The sequence below is a fragment of the Balaenoptera borealis genome, assembly GCF_965194805.1.
Source record: "Balaenoptera borealis genome assembly, chromosome: 7".
NCBI lineage: Eukaryota > Metazoa > Chordata > Mammalia > Artiodactyla > Balaenopteridae > Balaenoptera > Balaenoptera borealis.
In genome coordinates, this window is record NC_138864.1 from 78,725,346 (window position 1) to 78,738,497 (window position 13,152).

The 13,152-nt window shown below is 38.9% G+C and overlaps 1 protein-coding gene across 7 annotated transcripts in view; it reads right to left on the reverse strand.

Annotated features, from left to right (window-relative positions):
* OSBPL3 (oxysterol binding protein like 3) overlaps window positions 1-13,152 on the reverse strand; it is a 197,172-nt gene that overhangs the window by 35,582 nt on the left and 148,438 nt on the right. For all 7 annotated transcript variants that reach the window (XM_082398278.1, XM_082398275.1, XM_082398277.1 and 4 more), the window contains 3 exons: window positions 8,421-8,555; window positions 7,475-7,568; window positions 3,335-3,585 (listed from right to left, as the gene is read on the reverse strand). In XM_082398278.1, coding sequence (XP_082254404.1) covers window positions 3,335-3,585; window positions 7,475-7,568; window positions 8,421-8,555 — 480 coding nt within the window. The remainder of the gene's footprint in view (window positions 1-3,334; window positions 3,586-7,474; window positions 7,569-8,420; window positions 8,556-13,152) is intronic.

Genomic DNA, 13,152 nt, shown 5'->3' on the forward strand with positions numbered 1-13,152 from the left:
TAAACAAAATAAAATCTCTCTTTCTCTCTTTACAGTTTATCTCGAAAAGCCAAAGATTTGTCCCTGGTTTAAAGACACCCAAACCGACTCTGGTTTCAAGTTGTAGGTTTAAATAGTGTTCATTTTGGCCCAGGCACAAGTGGACCAGACCTTTTCAGATTGTCCATTTGGTCTGATGCCTGCAAGTGGGTAGAGGCTTTCAAGATGGTGAATCAGTCCCTCTAAACCAGCCACTATCTGAGAATCCTGAGGTCGTGCTAAGGCTTTTGAGGAGGAGAGGGATGAAGAGTATTAAAAAAGCTAAACTTCCTTCAAAATTCAGGAATAAGCCACAGGGAACTCTGCTCAATACTCTGTAATAACCTAAATGGGAAAAGAGCTTAAAAAAGAATTGATACATGTATTATATGTATAACTGGAATCACTTTGCTGTACACCTGAAACTAACACAACATTGTTAATCAACTCTACTCTAATATAAAAAAAAAAAAAATTCAGGAATAAGCATCCTAAGTTTAATCATTCAAAATTTGATATTGTAGAAACCAAAAAACCCCTTCATTTTGACCAAAGAAATCTGTGGGAGTCATTTCCTGAGCCTGGGACAGAGCACAGTGCCTTTTAAGAAGTTCTGCTTTTCTGGGAGGAAAAATGAAAACTCAAAAAGGAAAAGGATGGAAAACTATAGGTGAACACGAAATGAGCAAAATCCTTTAATGGCCCTGGCTGTGAGGGTCTCAGCCTTTTCCACAGTTCCCCTTTCAGGGCACCAAAGAGCCACAGTACAGGCACACCTCGTTTTATTGTGCTTTACTTCATTGTGCTTTGCAGAAACTTCTTTTTTTATAAATTGAAGGTTTGTGGCAACCTTGCATCAAGTAAGTCTATTGGCACCATTTTTCCAAGAGCATTTGCTCACTTCATGTCTCTGTGTCCCATTTTGATACTTCTCACATTATTTCAAACTTTTTCATTATTATTATACTTGTTATGGTGATCTGTGATCAGTGATGTTACTACCACCACTCAATGAAGGCTCTGGTGCATTGATGGTTAGCATTTTTTAGCAATAAAGTATTTTTTAAGTTAAGGCGTATACCTTGTTTTTTTTAGATATAATGCTATTGTACGCTTAATAGACTATAGTATAAACATAACTTTTATACGCACTGGGAAACCAAAAAATTCATGTGACCCACTTTATTGTAATATTTGCTTTATCGCTGTGGTCTGGAACCAAATTCGCAATATCTCTGAGATGTGTCTGTATCCTTTTTCGTCTTTTGAGGGGCAAGGGGCAAAAAAATTAAACCGAAGTAGCAATAGCAAATTTTCCTTTCTGATACAGAATAATAATCTCAATATTTCCTCTTCTCAGCTCATTTCATGAAGTTTCTTATATTGGAAAAAAAAAGCTGTGTGTTTAGTCACATAACTTTCAACAGCCTTTTGCAAACTGGTCCCACCTTACCACCTCACACTAAAGCTGCTCACTCTTGAGCATCTGGAGAGCTTATAAAAATCAATTTGCTGTGCTCAATTCAGTCTGTTCTTGAAACCTGGGTATCTGTTCCTCTGTTTCCTCAGATACCTGTTGCCTGATAAACAGCAAGGTCACACATCTACATGGGATGCTGAATCAACCTTGAATCACCTTCACAATTTAACATATAACACATTTATAGAAGAACCTGGTATCATTCATGATGTAGGGGGAGAAAGGAGGGAGGGAGCAGGCAAAACGAAGCATCCTCCTTGTGGGCTGACAATATGAGAGAGAATCTCTGCAGGGGTAGAGCTGACCTTCATACTCAGAGCAGTAAACACAATCCATGGGCTAGGTTCGTTCTCAATTCTTTCCTGAACTTTCCCTTCCTAATGTACTGGTGCCTTTCCTCAAACTTCTTCTCAAGGTCAATGACACCACTCAATCAGCTGACATCCTAAGGGTCTCTAAATTGCTACAAGAATGAAACACCTTTTAAGAATGCTTTCATTTTCAGAGCCAATCATTTTCTTTAAAGAAAAGCACTGCCCACGAATGATAACTTTTAACACTTGCCTTGGCAGCTATTTGCCTCCCTTTGTTCACAGAAATTCTCTGGGGAAGAGTAACAAAGAAGACAAAAAATAAACAGCTTGTTTTTCTCTCCTACTCTGATTATCATTAGTATCAAGAAAGAAAATCTCTTTGATGGGAGAAGTCCCAGGAGACAGTATGGGATGAGACGGGATGTCTCTTTCAACCAGTAGTTAAGATTTTCCCTTAATCCTCAAATCACTGAAGAAATTGAAGTTTTAATGAGGGTTTAAACTGCAGAATGTGTACAATTTAGAAAACAATGGCGTCCTCCAACAGTGAGACGGTGATGTATAGCTGGGTCCCTGAGGCTGGGGGCGTGCTGTCCCACTTAGCCAATCAGCAGATGCTTAGGGCAGAGATGCTGCATTTGGGGGAAGACACTCATGTCCCAGCATCCCACACAAACAATGACCTTTCTGTTGAGCAGGTAACATACCAGGAGGCAAAAAGAGGAAGAGACGCTCAGTTTTGAAGAACAAATAGCCACAGTCACAGAAAGGGCTGATTTGGCCAGTCTTGCCACTAAGGTACCCCTAACCCCATCCCCACAAGACAGGGGAAGGATGAGAAATACTTGGAGACTCCTTCATCGGAAGCCCCATCACTTGATTAGAACTGATACTGAGTAGAGAACAGAAGGTTAATCTTTCTAGGGTGAGAGTTTTTTTAAAAAAACTTATTCCATAAAATAAGAAGTGCGTGTGTGGGATCAACTATACTCCGATAAAAATTAATTCAAAAAAAAAGAAGTGCGGGGGGGAGAAGAATCTTTGATGTGAAACCTGTGAGTGAATAATATTTTCTAAAAATTTAGGGGCTGATAGGACAGTTCCAAAAATAAACAAAAATGTTCTCAAGGGAAATTTACCCTGGATGAAACAAAAAAAACCCAAAACAACCAGCTCCAAAAATTAAGTTCTATCCACTCAGGGTAGTAAAAATACTCAGACAGCCCTCAAGACATGTCTTCCAGCCAGGCAATATCAGAACAATCCCATGGAAGGTCCTGGAGAAAGAGGAAACCACAAAGCAGAACTACCCCCAGGCCGCAGCTGTCACGGGGAAGCCGCCCCCAGTGGCAATTCCTGACCAGGTGACTGAAAACAGCCAGGTGGAGGGGAAGCGGAGGTGGCTGGGAAATAAACCGATCTGACGGGCAATCCAGACGGGAGCCGGAGGGACAGGAGCCCTGGCTGTGCCCCCTGTGAGTGGCCGCCGCGCCTGCGGTGAAGGGGCGGCTTGCGCGCTCACCATCCTCTCCAAGGCACTGGGCGTCCGGGCGGCCTTGTCCAGGAGGTCGCTGTACTCCAGCTCCTCACACAGCCTCTGCAGCGTGTTGAGGGGCTCATTGAGCTCCACCGGCATGGCCACCTTAGACAGGTCCTTCCCGATGTTAGTTCTCAGGATGTTCCACAAGCTGACATTACCGGACTTGGGGCACGGGGCCGGCAAGCACGTTCTTCTTTTGGACTTGGCTTCCCCTCCGCTTGGGAGAACGGGCCCTGAAAGGGAAATAACTCTGGTTGCCTTACAAGGATTTTCATTTTATTTTACTATTAAAAAGGAAAAAAAAAATCCACCTTACTGAGCAAGTACGCCATGATACTATTAATCTCAGTTATCCAGATTATGGCTGAAGTCAGAAAATAAAAAGAATTCTGAGCAGCTAAATGAAGTACCAAAAATTATAAGCACTAAAACTCGTGGACCTTATTCATGGGGAGGTCTTCATACTCCTAATCAAAGGCTAGTTCCTCGTAGCTTATATGCACTTAGAATAAAACTGGAAACTGGATTGCTATGCCCAGAGCAGGTTACTTTTAAACTCTTTATAAAAGCACTTCAAGTTCTGATAAAAACTTTTAAAGTCTGTTAAAAAAATCGTTTCCAGGGCTTCCCTGCTGGCGCAGTGGTTGAGAATCTGCCTGCCGGTGCAGGGGACACGGGTTCGAGCCCTGGTCTGGGAAGATCCCACATGCCACGGAGAAACTAGGCCCGTGAGCCACAACTACTGAGCCTGCGCATCTGGAGCCTCAACTCCGCAACGAGAGGCCGCGATAGTGAGAGGCCCGCGCACCGCGATGAAGATTGGCCCCCGCTTGCCGCAACTGGAGAAAGCCCTCGCGCAGAAATGAAGACCCAGCGCAGCCAAAAATAAATAAATAAATAAAGCCAGAAAACCTCTTAAAAAAAAAAAAATCGTTTCCAATTCTGGTAAAACAATTGTGTTTATTATAGGAAAATTATAAAGGAAACAAAAGTCATCCATTATCCCACTACCCAGAAATAGTAGCCATTTATATTTTGGAGTATTTTCATTTAGTGTTTTCTCCATATAGCTGACAATGTTTGTATAGTTGAATGCTTTGCTTAATCAGTTAACATAAATATTTTTCCAAGCTATTCAAAATTCTTCTAAAACATCATTTTTAATGACTGTAAAACAATTCCATGCTATGCATAAGCCATAATTTATTGAATCATTCATCTGTTGTTGGACTTTTAGATTTGTTTCAATGTTTTGCTAAAAAAAAGTAGTGAATATTCATATTCTTAGATATTTAATTATATCTGATTATTTTCTTAGAATATACAGAAGTGGGAATCATGCACTGATTCATATGATCATACTGCTCTTCAAAAAGGCTGTATCAGTTTCCCATTTATCAGCAAGCATATACCAGTGTCCATGTCCTGAGACCATTCCAGCCTTGTCAGCATTCGTTCTGAATTCTTGGCAAATCGTTATGTGGGCAGCGCTATCTCCTTGTTTTAACCTACATTAAAAAAATTCCCAGTGTGGTCTGGAATGCTTTCATGAACACTTCTTCTTTTCTGAATTGTCCACTTTCCTATTTACATATTAAGACATAATCTTTTGTTTTTGTATTTGTTTTACAATTTAATCCCCATTTGACATTTATCTTTACATTTGGTCTATGCCGTTTTTTAATGAATGAAACATTTACATCTTAGGTTTTTACACCTATCAATCTTTTCCTTTGTGACAACTTCCATTACCTCATGCTCTGGAATTCTTTTCCCACCCCAACATAGCCTATTTTCAAATGAAATCTTTTGCATTACATCAACATATGAGAAAGTGGTATTTTATTATAAAGCCGATCACTCTGAATAACGAGGTTGCTTTGATGAACAGGAGAATATGAAAGTGAGGTCATACTTTGAAGTCTCATGTTAATCTAAGCAACCAATTAAATTCTGAATTTGTTTTAATTGCTCAACATGGGCAAAAATCTAGTAAATAGCTGCAAATGATGACAGTCTTTAAAAACAGCATTCCATGTAATCTCAAAATACTTTCTTTGATTACACTAAATTTTGAAAGAATACTATACTACTACTAATAATAATGGCTAATACATACAGAGCTTTTACTCTGTGACAGCCTTTCAAGAATTTTACACGTATTATCTCACTTATCCTTTGCAACAACCTCCTGAGATAAAAAGAATTATTATCCCCATTTTACAGATGAAGAAACTGAGGAATTAAGAGAATTCCTCAGAGAAATTAAGTAACTTGCCGTAGAACACATAACCAGTGAGTGGCAGGGCTGGAGTTAACCAAGGAAATCTGGTCCCTGAAGCTATATTCCTAACCACTGAACCTCCACACAGCACCCATCACAGTGACAGATCCTATTATGTGCCTACTGATTTGGGTGGGGGGGTAAACTAATAGGAAACATTCTAAATACGTACCATTTACTAAGGGCTCAGAGAAATTCTAGTGTGGTAATTTATCAAGACCTGGATAAATCCTATTTCCTTATGTAGGCAATACTGTGTCCTAAGATGCAAAGTTTATTTCTACATGCAATCTTTTCAGTAGAGTACTGATGTGTAGAAATCTAATCTTCCAAATACTGCCAAAGAAGAAAGCTAGGTTTGGCCCAGTGTTTGTTCAAGCTAAGAAAATGTTGGTCAGTAATCTAGCAAAATGGCTGTGGAATAAGATAGAGAGAACCAGCCTTCACCTCTTACATGCTTTCCCTGGCTGGTGTCAACTCAGCACAGATGTGGTCTTAGGTTCGGGGGCAAGTCCTCTGTTCCCAACTTTGACCTCTGAACCTCTATCCCTCTGTTCCTCTTGGCCCCCTCCCTAAGGCCTCAAACAGAAGGAGGACTTCAGCATTTGTTCGTCTTCTTCATCCACAATAAGAGTTCCCATTTACTGTGTGTGTGTGTTGTTTGCCAAGGGAATAAGTGATGCCTCCTCACTTCTCTTTCAATTCGCCTCCTTGTTTTTCTACAAAAACAAGTAGCACATGAACTTGCTCCTGTATTACTGGTCTTTGCCTTTAAATCACTGGTTCTCAGACTTTTCCACCAAAGGGTTAATCTCTCCAGAAACAATTCAAGAAAGATACAGAGCATAATAAGCTTCTGACTTCTAGCAGGTGTGATGCTGAAAGGATATTCTTTCAGAGAACAGTAAATTTACCTGCCTTTTCTGTAGTCCCCCAAAGAGTAGGCTCTTTGACATTCAGATAACGACTCATCATCATCGTATTTCACATACACACTGAACTGGCAAGCACGGGTACATCAAAAAGGAACTGACACGGTCCTTGTCTTCCATGTAGATATAAAAATATGTGGTGTTCTGGCATAGATAAATCTAGAGACCCCAAGCACACTGAGTACCAAGACTGGGAGTATTTGATGCTGCAGGACTCATATAGAGACCTGTCCAATGGGCAGATTCTTCTTAAGGATAGGTCATCTTCCTAAACAGGCTTCAGTCTGCTTACTGAACTCCTAAATCAGAGCTGTTTGGAGATAGCAGACATTCCAGGTACCTGCCACGGTTCCAACTAACATTTCCTGGGCATCATTTTCAGTCTTGGGATCAACCAGTAATAAAGGGACATCTCAGGGTACCTTAAGCCCTACCCCCACAGGGGGAGCAGTTTGTTACTCTCAAATGTGTTATCTTGAAGAATCGGAAGCTAAATTACCGCTTAGACCAGACCTTTCACAATATAAGTGCTACTGAATTCCTAAACTATGAAAACCACTAGAAACCTAAAGGAAAAAAGCTATATTCTAATATGTTTGCAGAGAGATTGTTGAACCAAGTAAGGAACATCTGTAGTATTAATTTTTGATATTTATATGATAATTGGTATAACCTTACTTTATAAAATAGAAATTTGCACTAGCCAACAAATGTATTTGAATGAATAAATTTTTCACATGTGAGTGCCATGTCCCACCTAGATTATAAAACTTTGAGGGTGGGGACCACGTCTTAAGTTTCTGATGTAGAACTTGCTAAGTTCTCTGTTTGCAGCAGGTACTCTATGTATGCTTATCAGTATTCTGTAAAGATCCAAACACTCAGATCAAACAATTTAAATCTTACCCAAAGTCTGTCTCTCATTATCTAAATCATTACTGAGATTATCTAAGGAAAGGTTGTCACTTATGTCACTGACATATGAATCATCTTCAGAAATCTATGGGAAAGAAGAAATAATATACATTAGAGTAGACAAGCCAGATTTCATAAAGCCTTTACTTCAAATGATCAAATATCTTAGACCCCACATTATAAACCTATAGAAATAATTTTGGATGCCGTTTTCTTAAAGGCCCATACACCAGTCTGCCTAGGGGATGTTCACGGAAAATATGTTATTAAAATTCTTATACATTCTTGATTCATTCTCACAAGGAAAACACACGTAAACTCCAGATTTTAGTTATTATAAAAATTCTTATTAATTCAGACTGCTTTTTCAGAATTTGTTAGCGTTTGACTAGAATGAGTTACAAATTGTCTTTTAACTATTTGTGAATAAAAGTATTTTCTATGGAAATTAATAGATAAAAAATATTAGTACTTCTATACTGAAGGGGTAAAATTATCAGTACTCATACTCAGAACATAATTATAAATTAATTGTAACAACCATATTATAATAACTATAATAACCATAATTATATTATAAATTACTATAGAGCAAATTCAATGATGAGAAAATATACAAGGTACTAACTTCTGACCCTGTAGTGGAAATAATACATTATCAAACAGCTAATAGTCAAAATCATTAACCTACAATTGAAAAGAGGTATAACAAATCAAGTAACAGAAACCAGGATGTGCCCAACACCTACTTTCATAATCTTTTTTCCCTACGATCTTGTATCTTTTTATGCTTTTTGGGGTATGACTTATAAGATCCTCAGAATGTAATGATAAAAAGGAGCCACTGAGTTTAGTGTTTCTAAATATGAGTATTTACTGAACGGGTAAAGCAGCAAAAGAGATTTTGGAGGCACCTAACTGAAAACAGTGGTCAAACCTCATTTTCTGAAGAGCTTGGAGACAACAGAACTTCCTGTGCATCAAAAAACTCTGAAAGAGAGTCAGTGATGGAGAGCCTGCTTTCGTTGGAAAGCTGATGGACCAGAGCTCGATTGTCATCTCTGGAGTTTTCCTATTTGAAACACAAAACCAAAAATGCATATATTTAGAAACAGTCTCAAGAGAAGCAAAATAAACAACTGATTTTGCTGCACAATACACACGGTCACAGGCCCAGGCAAACAAGCAGCTCAAAGCAGAGGGCAGGTTCAAAGTTGAGGAGAAGCAAACCTCACACAAAACACGGTGAAAAGCCTAGGTCTCCCCCAGATGGGCACCTTGTTTACAGGCACTATCACAGCTCAGGCACACACAACAAACCTCAAAGCAAAAAAAAGACCGTGCAGGTCAGTTTTTATTCCACTTAAGACGGGAAAAATTCCAACACTCTCTGAATCATATCCTCTTATTCTCTACCACTGCAGGATGTTTCTTTTCATCCTAAAATTTCCTCTGAATTGTACTCAATGCATGTCCTTGCATGGCTGGTTCAGAGCAACACAGCTTTCTTCTGCCTCAGTTCTCTCGCAGAGGCCAGTGTGATGCTCCTGAGGCACCCCCTGACAAATAAACAGTGTGTTTCGGTCCAGAAGTGCCCCTGGTGGTAGATCATTCATTATTCATGGATGAATGAGATAAATTCTCTTTGTCCGTCTCTCTCCAACCACACTGACTGCAAGGGAAGGAAGTCCCCAATCCCCTTTACAAGGCTCTCTGCAAACAACACAATAGAATATCGGGATTTTTCTCCTCTTGCTGGCCCTCCATCCCCTGAGTCACTGAGTCTGGACTTTTCCTCTGGAAAGGACCTAAATACTTTGGGAATATGTTTTGTATGGTATTTGCAAGTGAAAATTCAATTTAACTCAAGAAATTGAGCAACTGCACTGTGCCGGTCATGGCGGGATACGATGATGAATAAGCCAAGGTTTTTGGCCCAAGTAAATGGTGTAAAGGACACATCCAACACACATGAGCCCAAGACTATGGAACAGAAAGAGCTACAGAAGCGGACAGGAAGGAGAGGTTGGTTCTGTTAGGGGGGCTTTGGTTGGGGAGGGCTTCACAGAAGAGGTGGTGCCTGACTAGACCTTGAGGAACATACTGAGGACGACATGATTTGATTCCTTTGAATCAGAGAAGACTGTCACCTGAACTTCCTGACAGCTCACATTTCTCACGGGGCTGATAAAGGAGCTGCTTATATATCCTTATGTATCTGATAAATGAGTCCCAGAATAATTTGGGAAATAAAAGTTAACGCATTATTATGTCTTTCCCAGAAGCTTTATGAGTTCAGGACACACGCCTCAGTCTCATAAAATGGAGATGCTGTAACGGGAGGACCCCAGCAGATGTTCATAATTAATAAAGGTCAAATGGTCTCTTTATGGAATGTTTACTTCAGGAACACATTTAAATGTGTATCCCTTTCTCTTCTAGCCAAGGTATTCATTGAAAGATCCTACCCATTTTAATATCCCTACAGCCTTTTGAAAAGCAGGCTTCTTCTCCATGCTAACAAACAAGATAGATCACTTTAGGATCTATAAATAAGCATCACATCTGTCACCTTTAAAGGAAAGGTCTCTCTCCTCAAAAGAGGAGACATGGTAATGAATAACCGAGCTCCCTTAATGTTCACTGAAACAACAGAACAGTCCTGTGTCTTTGCTGTCACTGCCACATAAGACTCTAATGATTTATTTACTTGTTCTCCTCATTAATTTATTAATAGTCACTCTGGCTCTTTCTGTATTTCTTCTTCCTAGGCTGATGGGTCAGAAGGATTTCTTGCCTGATCAACGCTGAAAATAGCACGCCTGGCCCCAGCCCTTTCTGCTGTTCCATTACTCCAGCAACTTCCTATTGATAGTCACTGAAAACTAAACAGGACTGCAGGAGCCTCCAGCCCTCAGCCCAGTGTCCTGCACAGCCCAGGACCTCATGTATTAAAATATTAATCTAGTCAGTTCAATTCAATCATATCCCCTCAAGTTTGTACGGCATAAGTGGTTGTTTAGCTTTGTTTACATTACAAAAAGATAAATAGAGAAAAAGGAGGGAAGGGAACACGCATAATTCCATCACACTAAATCAAAATGCTATAGGCATTTTGATACATTTCTCTCCAATCCTTTTTATACATATAGCTTTGCTTTGTTTTGAAATAACTGTCATCTATCTATCTATCTAATTTTATAAATTTCCTCCAAACAACATTGCACAGTAACTTCAGTGACATGGACATATATACACTACCAAATGTAAAATAGATAGCTAGTGGGAAGCAGCCGCATAGCACAGGGAGATCAGCTTGGTGCTTTGTGACCACCTAGAGGGGTGGGATAGGGAGGGTGGGAGGGAGACGCAAGAGGGAGGAGATATGGGGATATATGTATATGTATAGCTGATTCATTTTGTCATAAAGCAGAAACTAACACACCATTGCAAAGCAATTATACTCCAGTAAAGATGTTAAAAAAAATAAAATTAAATTAACACTTGTTCTGAGGATAAAGGTAGTACGTGCTCAAAATAGAAAATACAGAAAGACGTAAATAAAATAAATATCACTTAAAATCCATCACCCAGATGTGGCCCCTATTAACCTGTCAGTGTATTTTTTGTATTAAAATATTTGTATATAGATTTTTTTTTTAGTTTGAAAAACTGGGATCACACTGCACGTAGTCTTTATTAAGTCTGCCACATTCACTTAACATTATATTGTGAACTTCTTCCTAGGCTGCTAAAATTTCTCTTGAGACAATGAACTTTACTTGATAGATTTACTATATATGTGTGTCACAGAGTAACCATTTCATTTATTGGAAATTAAGGGTGTTTCCAAATTTGTAAAGATGGTGAACATGTTTGCAAATGTGTCTTTGCTCGTATGTCATTATTTCTTAGAATCAGTTCTCAGAAGTAATTATTAAAAATGTTTAAGGCAAAATGTATATTACCTAATTACACCAAGTAAGAGAAGCTTTATTTTCTCTATATCTTTACCGCTACAGAATACTATAATTTAGAAATTTTTTTTTTTACTCTAATTGTTTTAATTTGCATTTCTTCATTAAGAATTAGGTTGAACATTTTTTTCCTTTTTAAAAAAACTAGCTCTATATGTATAAATGAATCGTTGTGCTGTACACCCGAAACTAACATGATATTGTAAATCAACTATACTTCAATTAAAAAAACAAAAAAAACTAGTTGTAGAGATGGGGGAGGCTAGGTCAGGATGCATGGGACCTCCCTCTGCATTTCTTTGCACCTTCCTGTGAATTGATAAATATCACAAAATAAGAAGTTAAAAAAAAAAATTTGTATTTGGTATTTTTTCGTGAATTGTGTCTTTTTTCCCATTTATTTGTTGAGGACTTAAGTTGCCTGCTCTTACTCATTAATTATTTACATATTAAAGACACTACCACCTATTTAGCATTATCTAAGTCTGTCATTTTCACTGAAAATATTTTTTCCTAGCCTATCATTTGCCTTCTTATTTTTTGAAACAGACCAATTTTTTTCCTTTAAAAAAAAATTCCAAATCTAGTCAACATTTCTTGTAATTTTTTCTATTGCTTCCACATTTAGGAAGTCCTCCCTACTCTAGCCATTTGTTAAACATTTAAATCAATATTTTTCCGTTTGAATTTAATTCATTAGTGATTCATTTTAGTGTGCAATGGAAAGATTTATTTATTTATTTATTTATTTTTAATTTTTTGGCTGCGAGGGCCTAAAAACAGAGCACCCTGGGCTGACCCCAGTGTGGGAACTGTCATTCCCACAGTGTTTGAGGAGCCTGTGAGCTACCGAAGGAAAGGACACTGGAGTCGAGCTTTCAGGCTCTGGGGCGGCCATTTCCACTCACTCTCTTATTTCCTGAGGGCAACAATGGCTTTTCCCTTACTGGGAAAGTCAGCCTTTCCTTTTCACACTCTGTGAAAAGCAGGATAAAACAACGGAAAACAGAAAATCACTGAAAGAGGAACTAGATCAGTGAGACAAGTGAATCATCAATTCAAGACTCTAGCAGGTTGTTTTGGAAGGTGTGAGCTCGAGGGATGTTATCACTCCTCTTCGAAGACAACGTACAGCATTTAAGCCTTCAGGTGCATTACCTGTGAGATCAATTTAAAAACATGCATTTTAAAAGACCTGTGATTTTGGTTTCCTTTCCCAAATGCAAATAGCCCCAAGGGTACGCATTGAATATAAATTCACAGAACCATAAATGAAGGGTCAATTCGCCATTTATCTATTTAATGGCTTGTTAAATAAACTAATGTAATTAGGTGATAATTTCAAAGGTAAGTGCTGCCTGGAAACGGGCACCAAACCCCACAGAATGCCATGGCGTTTGGCAGCAAGCCACCCTGAGTGACGGCTGGCCTCAGTGACTGAGCCCTGCTACAGCAAACCTGCAGATTCAGAGACAGCCCTCCTGGTAAGCATGTTTCTTTGCCCAGGCCTGAAATGAAGGCCCCTTTAGGTAATGTTTAGGTGCTCAGTCTTGCAGGGGGCTAAGTTTGGGTCTGGGCTAAAGGACAGATGTATATGTACAACTGATTCACTTTGCTGTACACCTGAAACTAACACAACTTTGTAAATCAACTCTAATAAAAATTTTAAAAATAAATAAGGTGATTGAAAAG